This window comes from Hippichthys cyanospilos, chromosome 3, assembly GCF_059441005.1.
Source record: "Hippichthys cyanospilos isolate Australia breed blue-spotted pipefish chromosome 3, RoL_Hcya_1.0, whole genome shotgun sequence".
Classification (NCBI taxonomy): Eukaryota; Metazoa; Chordata; class Actinopteri; order Syngnathiformes; family Syngnathidae; genus Hippichthys; species Hippichthys cyanospilos.
The window spans coordinates 1,008,072-1,021,422 of record NC_142371.1 but is presented as its reverse complement, the minus strand read 5'-3'; the positions used below and the strand labels follow the sequence as shown (position 1 = coordinate 1,021,422).

The following is a 13,351-nucleotide window of genomic DNA, read 5'->3' as shown; positions in this document are numbered from 1 at the left end:
TCTTTTTGTCCTCAGCAATAATAAAATGGGTGGTCTTCCCTCCCCGGTGCAGGTGACGCTTCGCCGAGCGTCAAGACGCCTCGTAAAGGGGGAGGCTGGCTGGGCAAGAAGAAGGAGGATACGGTGCCCGTCCGCCTGCTCTTCAGCAGACACAACCACAGCATGATCGGCCACCATGAGTTCAGCACCCGCGTCACGAGCAGCCCCGCATCCAAGCAGGTACAAGCCGCGCTTCGGTGGTGGTGGATGTGGCTCTTGTTTACCCGTTGGCATCCCCCTCGTCCTCTGCAAACACGTGATGAAAATATCAACACGATATGGATGTGGCGCTGTGATGCTCATCTCTGCCTTGCAGGAAAGATGCGGTTTAGAGAAAAAAAAAAAACGATAAAGATTTAACTCATCATCAGTCATTCTCATTAATGATTCATCAGTCCTAAAATATATATGTTCTGTATTACCAAGCAGAATTTTCTTTCCTCGCATGCGTAGCTCATATAATTAGTTAAGCGCTATTACGACATCATCGGCCTAAAAACCCCCCCAAACAAAACAAAAAACGACTACATTTTTACAACTTCCACACGAATACAAATTCCACAAGTTGCTATTATATATCTTGTCCACTAAGGGTCGCAACGCTTGGATAACCATACATCAGGCAGATTTAAGATGCTGTAGTTTTTTTTCAAGCTCTAATTATAAATAACGTGTTTTTTTAACCAGTTAACTGTGAAAATCACACTTGAAAGCAGTTCTTTCACACTATAGTAAGCAATTTGCTTGCACAAAATCGTGGTAGTCTGATATGTGAGAAGGGTAGACAGTAAAATCTTTTCTTATGTCTTTTGGTATGTGTTGGGTGAATCTTTTTTTACAGTTGTTTTAACTTGACCAAATAAACTTGTAGGACTAATAAAACATATCTACAGATAAATGATACCTGAAAATGTTGAAATAAATACAGTTAATAAAAAACAACGTTCTCTGGACAGTTTCAATAATTAAACTGCAAAAACATCCAAACTGATATTGTTCTATTTAAATCAAAAATGTGAGAAAGTCTCTAAATATTGTGGTGATAATTGAAAAGAATCTAGTCACATGTTTGTGTGGATTAACAACAAAAAAATCCAAACACTTGAACATGTCTGCTATTCTCATTTCTCTGCATGCTCTTTATGAAAATATATTAAAAAAAAGCAATTATCCCCTATGACAACTGATGTACAGGCAAAACATAGTTCAGTGAGAAAACACTCGAAAAGCATGAGCTATTATGAGTATATAATAACCAATTTGCTGCAGCCACCATCGAGATCGCTGTTACCGCAACTCGATTTAGTGATGCGGAATGTCTGATGGCTCCATTTCAAACAAAAGGCCACTTAGCATTAGCCAAACATGTCATGTGTCATTTAATGTGTGTGGGCCTGTGCACGGCTACAGATGGTAGCAGTTGTTAACCCTTTGTCTCCTTTTTAACACCTCAAACAAGAAAGCAGTACCCATCTGCCTAAAAAAAAAAAAAAGATTCTTCTCCCCAGACCCAAATTTAATCAAATACATAATGTATTACCACAACATATATATCCATCCTTTTTCTATAGCCACTTATCATCATGACAGTCCCAGACCTGCTGGTGTCTATCCCAGCTTATAGAAGGCGGGGTACACCCTGAACTGGGTCGCAGCACACAGAGATCCACAACCATACAATACAATACACCCCCATGGGCTCGGGGAGAACATGCAAACTCCACACAAGAAGGCTGGACTGATATATATATATATATATATATATATATATATATATATATATATATATATATATATATATATATATATATAAATATATATATATATAAATATATATATATATATAAATATAGGACTTAAACCAGTAGTTTAGCTTTTTTTATTTTTATTTTTATTTTTTTTTTACTAATTACGATTGAAATATGTTTTTTATACTTCCCAACCACTGCTAACTACCATTTCATGTTGGAAAAAAACAAGGGTTCATGTTCCAGTTAATTTGCTCCTAATTTGAGAAGACTGACAAAAGTATTGCTTTTGTCTGGGTGTTACAAAACATAGTGGCAGAAACCCTGTTAAAATTTCACATACCCCCTGAAGAGCCAGAGGTACTTGTACCCCATTGGAGAACCTCTCTCCTAAACTAATAATTGACTCTTTCTTAAACGTGCCATTAAATACAATGCAATATTGTTATTATTACACATATGCACAGGCATCCCATGCTGCCTATGTTCCAGCTTTAAAGGCCAAAAAAAAAAAATGCCTGTTGTACTTTGTCCCTGATTCACATGGATTCCATTTACACAAAAATTGGCAGGAAAATATAATTTTGATAGTTGTCTGTTCACAAAAGCCTCAGGAGAGTCGCCACACATCTGCAACATCAAACTAAGACCGTATGATCACTTATTGGCTGCTTTTAGCACCATCCGTCTAAAAACAAACCTGTCCTGTGGTTTTGAAAGGATGTCACACACGCATAATGTTATTTATAGACTCTCTGGATTATTTTTAAATCTCAGACGCAAACATCAACACCGCCAGCAGAGGAGTAGCAAAAAAAGTTGTGTTTAGTAGAAAAACAAAGGCAGCAAATGAAAGTGTATGTGTTCACATTTGGACCGTGTAGTATGAAAAGTCAATTCTGTTGGAACTCGCAAATCAATGAGGGAAGAGTTAGTGGATTACACAGTCACCTACTGCTATCTCAAGCCATTAGGCGTTTTATATTGAAGATTAGCTTAGTGGTTCTCAACCTTAGTTGAGTAATACTCCCTGTGATTTTTTTTTTCCTTTATCAGCCAAGTAACTACTAACCTGTGCATACTTTTGATTAAAAACAAAACAAAACAACAACAGCAACAACAACAAGAAAAAAAATACTGTATGCCGTGCCATCCATGTCTGATTTATTAAATTAAAGAACTACATTTGTAGAGGTATTTTTAGGTGTCTTTACGTAAGACTCGAGCATCTGCACTATACTTAAAGGAACAATGTGTCAGAATCAGACTGTTTTTCATTAACAATGGAAAAATTAAATGATTATACATTTCAAAAACTTTACAAATAAATGCGTTCTCAACAACCAACTGTTTGTTTTAAATATAATCATAGGTCTAGTTATCATAAATGTATGTTACATGGGGGGGTGGCACTCCTCCTAAGGTTGCCATGTCTCTTATAGCTTATAGACAATGTGAATACAGCGCCTCCTGCTGTCTGTAATTAAAAAACGGTCCAAATCTTACACATTGTCCCTTTAACAAAATAAAGGCAGACATCTCGACCCATCAAAATTAATCAATTAATTGACAGCTAATAAATTATCGAATGAATCAACTATTTTAATAACTGGGTAATCAATCAAAGCCATTTTTAAACTTAAAATGATCAATCCTCAAATTCCAGCTTCTGAATGGTAATTATTCAGATTTTGGTAGTCCATGAAATGTGTTCGGTTTATCTTTTATGTTTAATGAAAATATGATATTTGGGAAATGAAATGTAATATTGCTTAATTGTTGTTGCTTTTAATGAACAGTATAAAACATACAACAGTATTTGTTAAATAATCTCTACATGAGAAACATGTTTTGTAAAGCACTTTAATGCAAAATAAATTTTAGTCAATTCTTCGATTTAGCGATGGATTAATCAATAAAATAATTTATCGTAAATGTACAGCGACGACCCTAATTAGAATGTTTTGTAAAAGATTCACTACAAAACAATTATTCAAAAAGTTGTTTTATGTTACAAATAATTTGCTCTTGATTTGAAAAGAAAAATGTACTTTCACAGCATTACATTTGCTGACAGCTGGAGAAACCACTAAAGTGCCTTTACGCACCCCCAATATTCATACCCCCATCTGAGAACTGCAGGATCGAATCATATACATCCGGTTTACAGTTTACCAACTCATATATGCATTGAGCAGAGTCGACACATTTCCAAACAATAGAGGCTGTGCTCCACGGGGAGCTTGCCCAAGGTCACTCTTGGGTGAGCACAGGGGGCACCTGCCCGAATCGGACCCCCCTCCCCCCGTTGTGCGGTCATGTAGCATCCCCGTCGTAATGAAGGTAGCCCGCGGCGCAAGAATGGAAAGGGGGGGAGGGACCACCGGAATGACTGTTGGTGGGTTCCCATTGACCCTGAGGGCTGTGCGGTGAATGAATGAATCAAACCCCGTGCACCATCTGTGTCCAACACTCAAGAGGAATGAGTATCCACCTCCAATCCAATCAATCACACTCATGCAACCACCTTAATGCACGTTTGAGGATGGGAAGTCTCAAGAACATGTTCGGTTAAGTCCAAAGGGAAGTACAATCAAAGAATTTTGACACTTTTGCTGAATGTGTAGTAAAAAGTTAATTTTTTTTAAAAAACTGATGGTGCGCCTTATAATCAGGTGCACCTTATATATGGATCAATATTGAGATTGGGATTCGTAGATGGAGAATGAACTGATAAAGTAAGCTTTACCTGTTCCTTTTGTGTGTTTACAGTTAAACAAGTTTGGTCATATTGACATTGAGTAATTATGCTATTGAGAGTTTAGAGTAATTATTTGAGTTATTATTGTTATTACTTTGAGTATTACTATATTGTGATTGAAAACGTTTAAAAAGATGTCATGAATTGAGGGTACGCCTTATAATCAGGTGGGCCTTATATATGGAAAAAGTTTTAAAATATGTCATTAATTGAGGGTGCGCCTTACAATCCGGTGCGCCTTATAATGCGGAAAATACGGTAAATATCAAAGTTTGGATCATAGCCAACTTGTGTTTTTTCAGTTACCAAAACTGTAAATTGTGTTTTTCAAAACACTGGAAAACGTTATTGAACTCTGTAAATAAGTACACTCAACTACACTGTTTTCATTTCACAAAAACTTTAAGCAGGGCTGGATGATTTTGCCTTAATTATTTTGTTTCCAGATTTTTTTTTGCTTCTCATTCTATAACACATGACGCAGAAAATTCAAAACAAGATAGCGATTAACATGTGTAGCTCCCTCTTCGAATTTAAGTGTAAAACATTGCATGAACTACTTCTGTATGCAAACGTAGTGTATAATATTATATGAGATCAAGAAAGTACAAACATAAACATGTTCTTCCACTTTGTCAAAGATAAACATTGCAACTTGTATTAATTTAGGATATAACCAAAACAAGTTGTATAATCTGCTGCCAATTTCATTGTACACAATGACATTAAAAGCCTTCCATTCGATGCAACTTTTGAGGTGTATTGAAGAAGAATATGAAGAAATAATGAAGAAAATGTATGTGAGGCATCATTTTATATCACATATTTTGCAAAAATCTTGTCTCATGTCATTCAAGTGGACTCAATCTTCCGAGGCATCGCTTGATTAGTGTCATCTCCCGGATATAATTATACATAAACACATTATCATAATCTCACTGAAATAAAACAATGATAAGCATGTCAGTAACGTTTTTTGGCGGGTGTCTTTTTTGTATGATTTCTGACTGATTTTTCTTCGACACCATGTGTCTCACGTGTCTGTTTACAACGTGTGAAAATCATATAATTTGCATACGTTTCAGCACCAGCGGCAAAGCAGACGACTTGATGCCTTAATGAACATTGATGTCTTCATAAGCAGTCATTTTGTCAAAGTTGGCGGACGGCCTGCAGTCATCCACCCGTGTCCATTAGTCTGACGCACGCATGTCATTACGTGCCCTGTGATCCACGAATATGCTAATAACTGTAACTGAGCCGTCCTTTCTTGCTTGTCCTCTTTCAGGTCAACCACGTGGCCCAGGCCAGCTTTCAAGTGGAGGCTTTTGGCAGGAAGTTCACCTTGGACGTGGAACTCAATCAGTGAGTTTCTCCGTGCCGTCTGCACTTCGATGCGGCTGTAAATCCAATCTTGCTCCCTTGTCCGGCACGTGGCTGCCGCGTGCAAGCAAAAATGTCAAGTCAGTTGTTTGTTAATGCGATTGCTTTTAGCGTTTACTGAAAAGTCAAAGATGTGACGCCGGTGCTTATTTAGCGACTAGCGAGTCATTTTCTCTTGCATTTACAGTAGACGTGCGTGTGTGTGTGTGTGTGTGTGTGTGTGTATGTACACTATGTTTGTTATGGGAGTGATTCAGAGGCTCCATCATAATGGTACATGATTTACGGTAAAGGCTGGAGCACTGCGCTGTCAGACGCTGATATTGATCACCGCTGATGGAAAGTGAGCGACTCACTTTCCTCTCCCTCTTTGCTCACGACTCCCCTCTCTCATTCTTTCTCTCGCGTACAAAGCATTAGGCACCCTCGAGCGTGGCTTCTTCCAGGAGTTTATGTTTTCATCTCCGTTAAAGCCTCTAGTATTGCACAGAGAATCTGTGGCTTCAAAACAGATTCAGATAAAGGGATCCTTTACACTTTTAGATATTTTCAGCAATAAAAACATTCAAGTTTTGGCTACAATGAATTTATTGGGGTGTGGGTGGAAGACAACCCACACAGGCTTGGGGAGAACATGCAAATTCCACACAGGAAGGCCAAAGCATGGTGGATTTGAACTCTGGTCTCTGTAACTGTGAGACGGAGGTGCTATACACTACGCCACAAATATATATATATATATATATATATATATATATATATATATATATATATATATATATATATATTCAGTATTGGCAGATTCTCTAAATCAGGTGACTTTGGAGCATAAAAAAAATAATTTGGGCATTTTTAGTTTTTCTCACAAATTCACTTTGAAGTCAATGGAAGTGGCTTCTATCTAATATTTTACAGAAGGTTTACTTCCCAAAATGTACAAATGAGATAAACGTGGAGATTTACTACGCTTTCTCAGTCATTAAAATTGATAGTGTATAAGGAGTGTTTTTTTTTCTTAATAAAGTCAAATTACACTGATTAATGTCAGTGTACTTTCTTATAACGGCGAAAATGCAGTACATTGCCTGTTCAGTTGATAGCATTAGATGGCAACAGTTTGGACACGTGACTATTTGTGTTGGTGTTTGAAGTTTCTACTTTATCCATTTTGTAAAAAACCCTTCAGCTCATAGACTGATGTATTGTGTTTGTTTTGTTGACACATTTCAAATCTCTGTGTGAACTCGCAGGCACAAATAACACACGCTGCTCATGAGTACCGTTTTTGATGGCATGGCGTGCACCCTTCTGCGGCATAATCCGGTGTCCTTGTAATATCATTTTATAAGGAAACACACAAGTGAAATCCCATCTCAAGTTGACCGTAGAAGGGAATTAGCCTCCAACCAGCCACTCTGTGCGCCACTTTAACATATGTGGCTGTGCATACCAATAGACTCAGCAGCCAGCCAAAAGCCAGTCCAAGTTTGAACAAAGAACTGAACTCTTGCTCATACCATTAGTGTGTGTGTGTGTATATATACATATATGACATTCCATGTGTACACACAGTGTAATATGTGCTAAAAAAGTGAGTTGTACTATGTAGTCTGTGGCACAGTTTTGAAGCAGCGCAGCAGTGCTGTTTTGGCGCCGAGGGTGTGATTGTGATTGACACCGTCCGTGTGTGTCCCACTTCGAGTCCCACTTTCTCAAACCTCGTGAGGGACGCTTTCCCACTTTCGTTGCCCGGATGTCATCCACCACACACCCCGTGAACAGATTCCCTGCATGCATCTCAGCCATTATGTTTTTTTTTTTTCTTTCAATATACGCACATATAACCTTTTGTTTACCAGAGTGGGTGACAACAGAGCTGAATTCATCTTTTTTTTTTTTTTTTTGAAATCTCTTATTTATTCATTCTTGTTGAAAACCTATTTGTGGGTCTATATGAACACAAGCTCACATGCGAAGTGTGTCGGGGTATACGGAAGAGGGGTCTTTGCCACCCCCTCCATCTTTGCCTTTGTCTGGCTCCCACTCAGTTGTGGCTCCCACTTCATCTCGGTGACCGGCTGCAGCATTTACATTCATTGGAGAGGAGCGAGCGGAAGAGCTGCACACATGATTGGGGGTCGCCCCTTTTTTTTTGTTATTGTTAATCAGCCTCAACCAAACACACACGTCTCCTCCCTCCATTCAGCTGGAGACCCTCGCACCCCACCCCGCCAGCTCCTGCTAAATAATAGATAAGATTAAAGAGTATGCACATGTCGGTGTATTTTGGGACTTCAAAAAGAAAACAAAAATATTGAGGTTGACGTTACATACTGTGTGGTGTACAACGCATAGAAAACAGGTGTATTCAAAAAGACAAAAAAACTGTACAATGAGCATAAAAACAAGAATGGACCTTATAATCGTTTAAGATTTAAATGTGTCAATTTGCTCATGCTCACACTGAAAAATACTTGGAATGATTTGGATATTACACTTTAGATAACATGTATTAACAAGCTACAGCAGGAATATCAGAAAAATACTGACCAAAATAATACATATAAATTACTTAGAACAAAAAGGACAACTGATTGAAAACAATTTTGAACTACTTATAATACATCATTTTTCTTATTTCTTATGTATGTTTAATGCATCTTCTTTGCTGTGGTTTAACTGACTTTCATTTTTCCATTCCATTGTTTCATTATATACAAAATCAAAATATTATTTAACAAAAATGATGTGTTTAATTGCACCATTTCTCTAGTAATTCAAATGATAATTAAAATAAAGTAATAATATAAATATTAAAAAGTGTAATAATTTTCTCATCATATTTTTTTTAGGCTAATTTAAATTCCGATACTTGACACAAAAATTCTGATGGTCAATTAATCAGCCAATTAATGCAAACATATGTATATAATGAATAAAATAACTTATTTGTTGTTAACTTGAATGAATTATGATTTTACAGTTTTATGATACTTTGTCCTTGCGATAGAATAATATCAGACAGTATTTATTTGTTCTGGGTGGCACTGTGTATTTTTCGGGGGTGGAGGTGTTTGAAACGTCATTATGTTGTGATGTGTTTGTTAAAAAGACATATTGCTTACTTTTTTTTTTCTTTTTGGAAGCGCTAATATCAACAAATTATAATCAGCGTCAATTTATTGACCATTGATTTATTGTTCAGGCCCTAAATATTCAATAATATTGGTATTTATTAGTCCAAACACAGTACATACCCCAAAGTCATGTCATACAGCATTGTTCATAATTTCCAAACAAATAAGGTGATTTGGATGCACTGCAATGTTTTTGTGGAATAGGGATGACTGAGTACCGATACCAGGTTTTGGAATTGGCCAACACCTGGTATAGCGGCCTTATTTTAAGGCATTAGTACTTTTTTAAACCCAAAGTAAAAAAAAAAAAAGAGTCACCCAATTTTGAGGATCTGCCGATACTTAGTCCCCCTCCGATATCACGACAATGTATTTGGTTGAAAAAAATTCCATCAAAATATTTATTTTTGATCAAAAACGTCCCACTGGGAGAGAGCTTCTAAATGGTGGACCTATTGTTTAAACCTATTTAAAACACCAAGATCCTTTCTTTTTTTTGTGGAGGATATATTAATTTTCAGATGGTATATCAAATTAATTGTGTTAAACACATCTTAATCCTTTCCGTTACATGACGCTACCTTGACATTAGCTTCCCGCAACAACTACTAGAATCAAACATGCAAACAATTTGGGCTGTCGGGATCTTGCTAAGTTCCACCGGAGTGGAAATGAAACCTCAGAGCAACTGTTAAAGAACATTAAACCCACAAATGCTCATAAGATATGACGATGAACTTTTGTTCCATCGTTGAATCAAATTTCCCCTTTTATAAGGCCCTCAGAGAACTTTAAAAACCAAAATCACCCCTGACAGGAAAAAGATTCTCCATGCCTGTCACATTTAAAGCAGAAGCAGGTCTGTTTGTCTTATCGCTGTTACATCATCACTATAGCGTTACAAAACAGGAACAAGAAGGCTTGTGTCCCTCCTGTGTGCTGTGTTGACACTGACAGGCGCTCAGTGTGCTGTTATTCCTACTTGTGTCGCGTCAGCTTTCCTGCACGCAGACATGCTCTTTATGCTAATGCATGCTTACCGGCAATGCCAAATGCATTATTCATATGTGTGGAGGGCGTGTGTGCAATCAGCATGTCTCTATGTGGTGGGGGATGGACCGGATTGAACACTCGTGTAAACTGTGAGGTCCCTCCAAAAATTAAAAAATAAAAAAAACCTAGGAAAACATCCCACGGCTGGGTAGTTTGTTGAATGTGTCCATATGCGTTGGGGTGTGTCTGTGGGTAAATAATTGTGCGGAAGAAAAACAGTTCGCTCAATAATGACTTGCCAACCTACAATGTCGAGTCAGATGTGGCACGTTAAGCATTGTTCTAATTTAAAAAAAGACAGGAATGGATGAACATAATGAGACAGACAAAAAGTAGTGAATATTAAAGGAGGATCAGAGGAGGAAAATGAAGTGCGCAAAAACAAAGGAATCCAAAATTATTCATCTCATTCTCTTTGATTTAATTTGCACACGCTCTTCTTGCTGGGTTAAATTAATGCAGATTTTTTTTTTATTTTTATTTGACATCCTCTTGCCAAGCATAAAAATTGTACTTTTTTACTACAACGGTCACTACTGTTCATTTTGTGAGAAAAGTTGAATTGTTTTCATTTCAAAACTAATAATTATATAAATAAATTATTTTCAAATTATTCTTTACAAGTAAATGGTCGATGAGTACATTAGTAAAATAATCTGCAAAGAGTAAAAAAGCAGCCCTTTTTGGTTCTACATTTTTAACTCTAACTAAATTTTTAAGAAACTAATAGTGAGGAGGGGCAAAGTCGACCAAGTCAGGTCAGTCAATATTAAAAATAAGTTGAAAAAAATATCCTCCTCCAAGCTCTGCTGTAACCATGTTTGCGCCGCAATTTTCCTGCAGTCACAATGGCAGCAAGGTAGAAAAAATCCACAAAATAGCAGGGAGGACTACAGAAATTGTTCAACACTTACTATTGAGAAGATGTAATTCCGAGCATTTTGGACAATTTTAAATGAAAAAAGATATCCATTTGATTAATTTATAATAATGAAAAGGGAGGAGGAATCTGTGCATGTGTGAATGCTTCTTTTTGCTTCCTTGAAGCGTGAATGCTGCTGATGTGGGGCCAACTATCACACATGCAACCTTACTCGTTCACGTGTGTGTGATTTAAGTCTCTCTTATGACCCCTTTCCACATCATGTATCACACACTCTACCTGCATTGTGACACTGATACGAGCCAACATCTCTCTTTCCTTTCATTTGAATCTCCATTCTGGTCTATCCTTCTCTGCTACCTGCCTGCTTGGTAATTTATTGAAAGGAGGCGTGATCTGATTTCGTAAGGACACGATAAGAAATGCACAAGTGTTTGAGTGAGGGGGATGGAGAGTTAAGAGTGATGGAATAAAAAATAAGAAGCATAGGATGGGTGGATGTCTTTGAAGCACCCTCTGGTCCTGTTGCAGTGTGGGTGGAGAAGCAGCAGATGGGGAAAATCGAGTGGACACTGTGTTTGTATATTTATATGCTTGGGGGAGGTAGCTGCTTGAAAAGAGTCCCTTGTAATGACTAGAATTGCCCTCATCCATACGAATCAAATCTAGCGGAGGGAACTGATTCATAGTTTTTTTTTTTTCTTTCTCAAAGATATAGACCCCCTGTGAAATTATCAGCAAGGATTTTTGCATGGAAAAAAAGACTTAAAACAGAGTGCTGCACCATCCATGTCTGATTTATTAAACTTTGGAGCTACGTTTGTTGATGTGTCTGCTAGAAAATTGCATCACTAATAACTCTTATCAAACAAAATAAAGGCATATGACATTTTGAAAACCAGTGACTATAACACAATTTTGCACTAAGCTCTTTCATATTCCATTTGTTTGCTTATAATTTTGACAGAAAAATGTACTGTTCTTACCATGGAATTTAACAGTATTACCTTAGATTTGCCAACACCCTTTTAAAATCCCGCGTATCATCATCACGTCAAATCCCCATATTTCACAGGACGTATAGATCGTTGAAAAAAAAAAAAGCTTAGAATCACTGCATTTGAAGCCAAGCGATTGGATTTATGGATGAGGTCATTTCTAGTCGTTACAAGGGACTCTTCAAGTAGATACCTCCCAATGAGATGCCTTCACGTATCCCCATTTGATAACTGCTTTCATAGGGATACATGCCATCTGATGAATACATATTTTTTGATCACATGATCATTTTTTTGATTTGCTATGTTTCTGCCATACAAACCGATTAATATCAACTGTGTTGTAAAATTTCTTGCGTGTGTTAAGATGGGGGCTAAAAAGTTCCTTAGAGGACTGAAAAATTGTAAAAACAATGGCTGAAACAAGTTACAAAAACAATGTGGCTGACAATGCAAATATCTCTTAGTGCCTAATCTTGTGCAAAAACAAACAGTAAATATAAGAGACTATTTCACTTAATAGCACAAATTTGACAGCTAGGCTTATTTTATTTGATACAGAATTGCTTTTTCCTTATTTTAGCCTCAAAACTAGCTAGCAGTTGGTATGAGATCAGAAAATTATATTTCTGACCCGTATGTACGTTTATTATTATACAATGGCAACAATCCGACGATATGTCGAAGGCACTATAAAATGTAGTTAACTTTGGAGATTAGTTTAAATGATTTAAATTTAAAAAATGAACTCGATTCCCTCTCAATACCTCGTTCACTGTTGCTTGCGATTGTCAGTTAATCAAGCGTATTCTCTTCTTTTGCCGCGTCCGTGTTTGTCCAGCCTCTGTCAAGCCGTCGTGCTCAGTTTGCATGATGAGTAAAACCAAAGCCGTTTCAGCACCCATGCGCGTCATGTGCATGTTCTCATCACATACTGCATAATGCAAAAGTCAGCTCCGTTCTGTAAGTTGCGTGCTAACGGCGGTCCCCAAACAAAAGTCATTTTCAGTGGAAGTCTCACTTCACAAGAATAGGTTGTTGGTTTTGCAAGCAGTGCAAATGCTCTTTTGGCACTTTTGAAAGCTTTATTGCTTCATTTGCAAGCCTGTCGCCAAATGCTGTGTGAGAATCACCTATAGCGATAATGCTCTATTTCAAGTGCTGATATTGGCATTTTCTTGGAAGCTGGAAGCTGTTCTTCTTTTTTCACCTTTTGGTCTCTTCTTTTTTTGAAGACGCTGCGGGCATTGTGTTTTACAGATGTATAATGCGACCAAGACAAGCAGTTTAGCATGTATACACAGGGATGTGTCTTATTTTCAAAATTAAACTTCTTTCAGATTTATTTC

General features: G+C 37.3%; 1 protein-coding gene across 6 annotated transcripts in view; it reads left to right on the top strand.

Moving 5' to 3' along the window:
* LOC148425320 (disintegrin and metalloproteinase domain-containing protein 22-like) overlaps positions 1-13,351 on the top strand; it is a 64,798-nt gene that overhangs the window by 424 nt on the left and 51,023 nt on the right. For all 6 annotated transcript variants that reach the window (XM_088409614.1, XM_088409612.1, XM_088409613.1 and 3 more), the window contains exons 2-3: positions 53-219; positions 5,837-5,913. In XM_088409614.1, the coding sequence (XP_088265740.1) occupies positions 53-219; positions 5,837-5,913 (244 nt within the window). The remainder of the gene's footprint in view (positions 1-52; positions 220-5,836; positions 5,914-13,351) is intronic.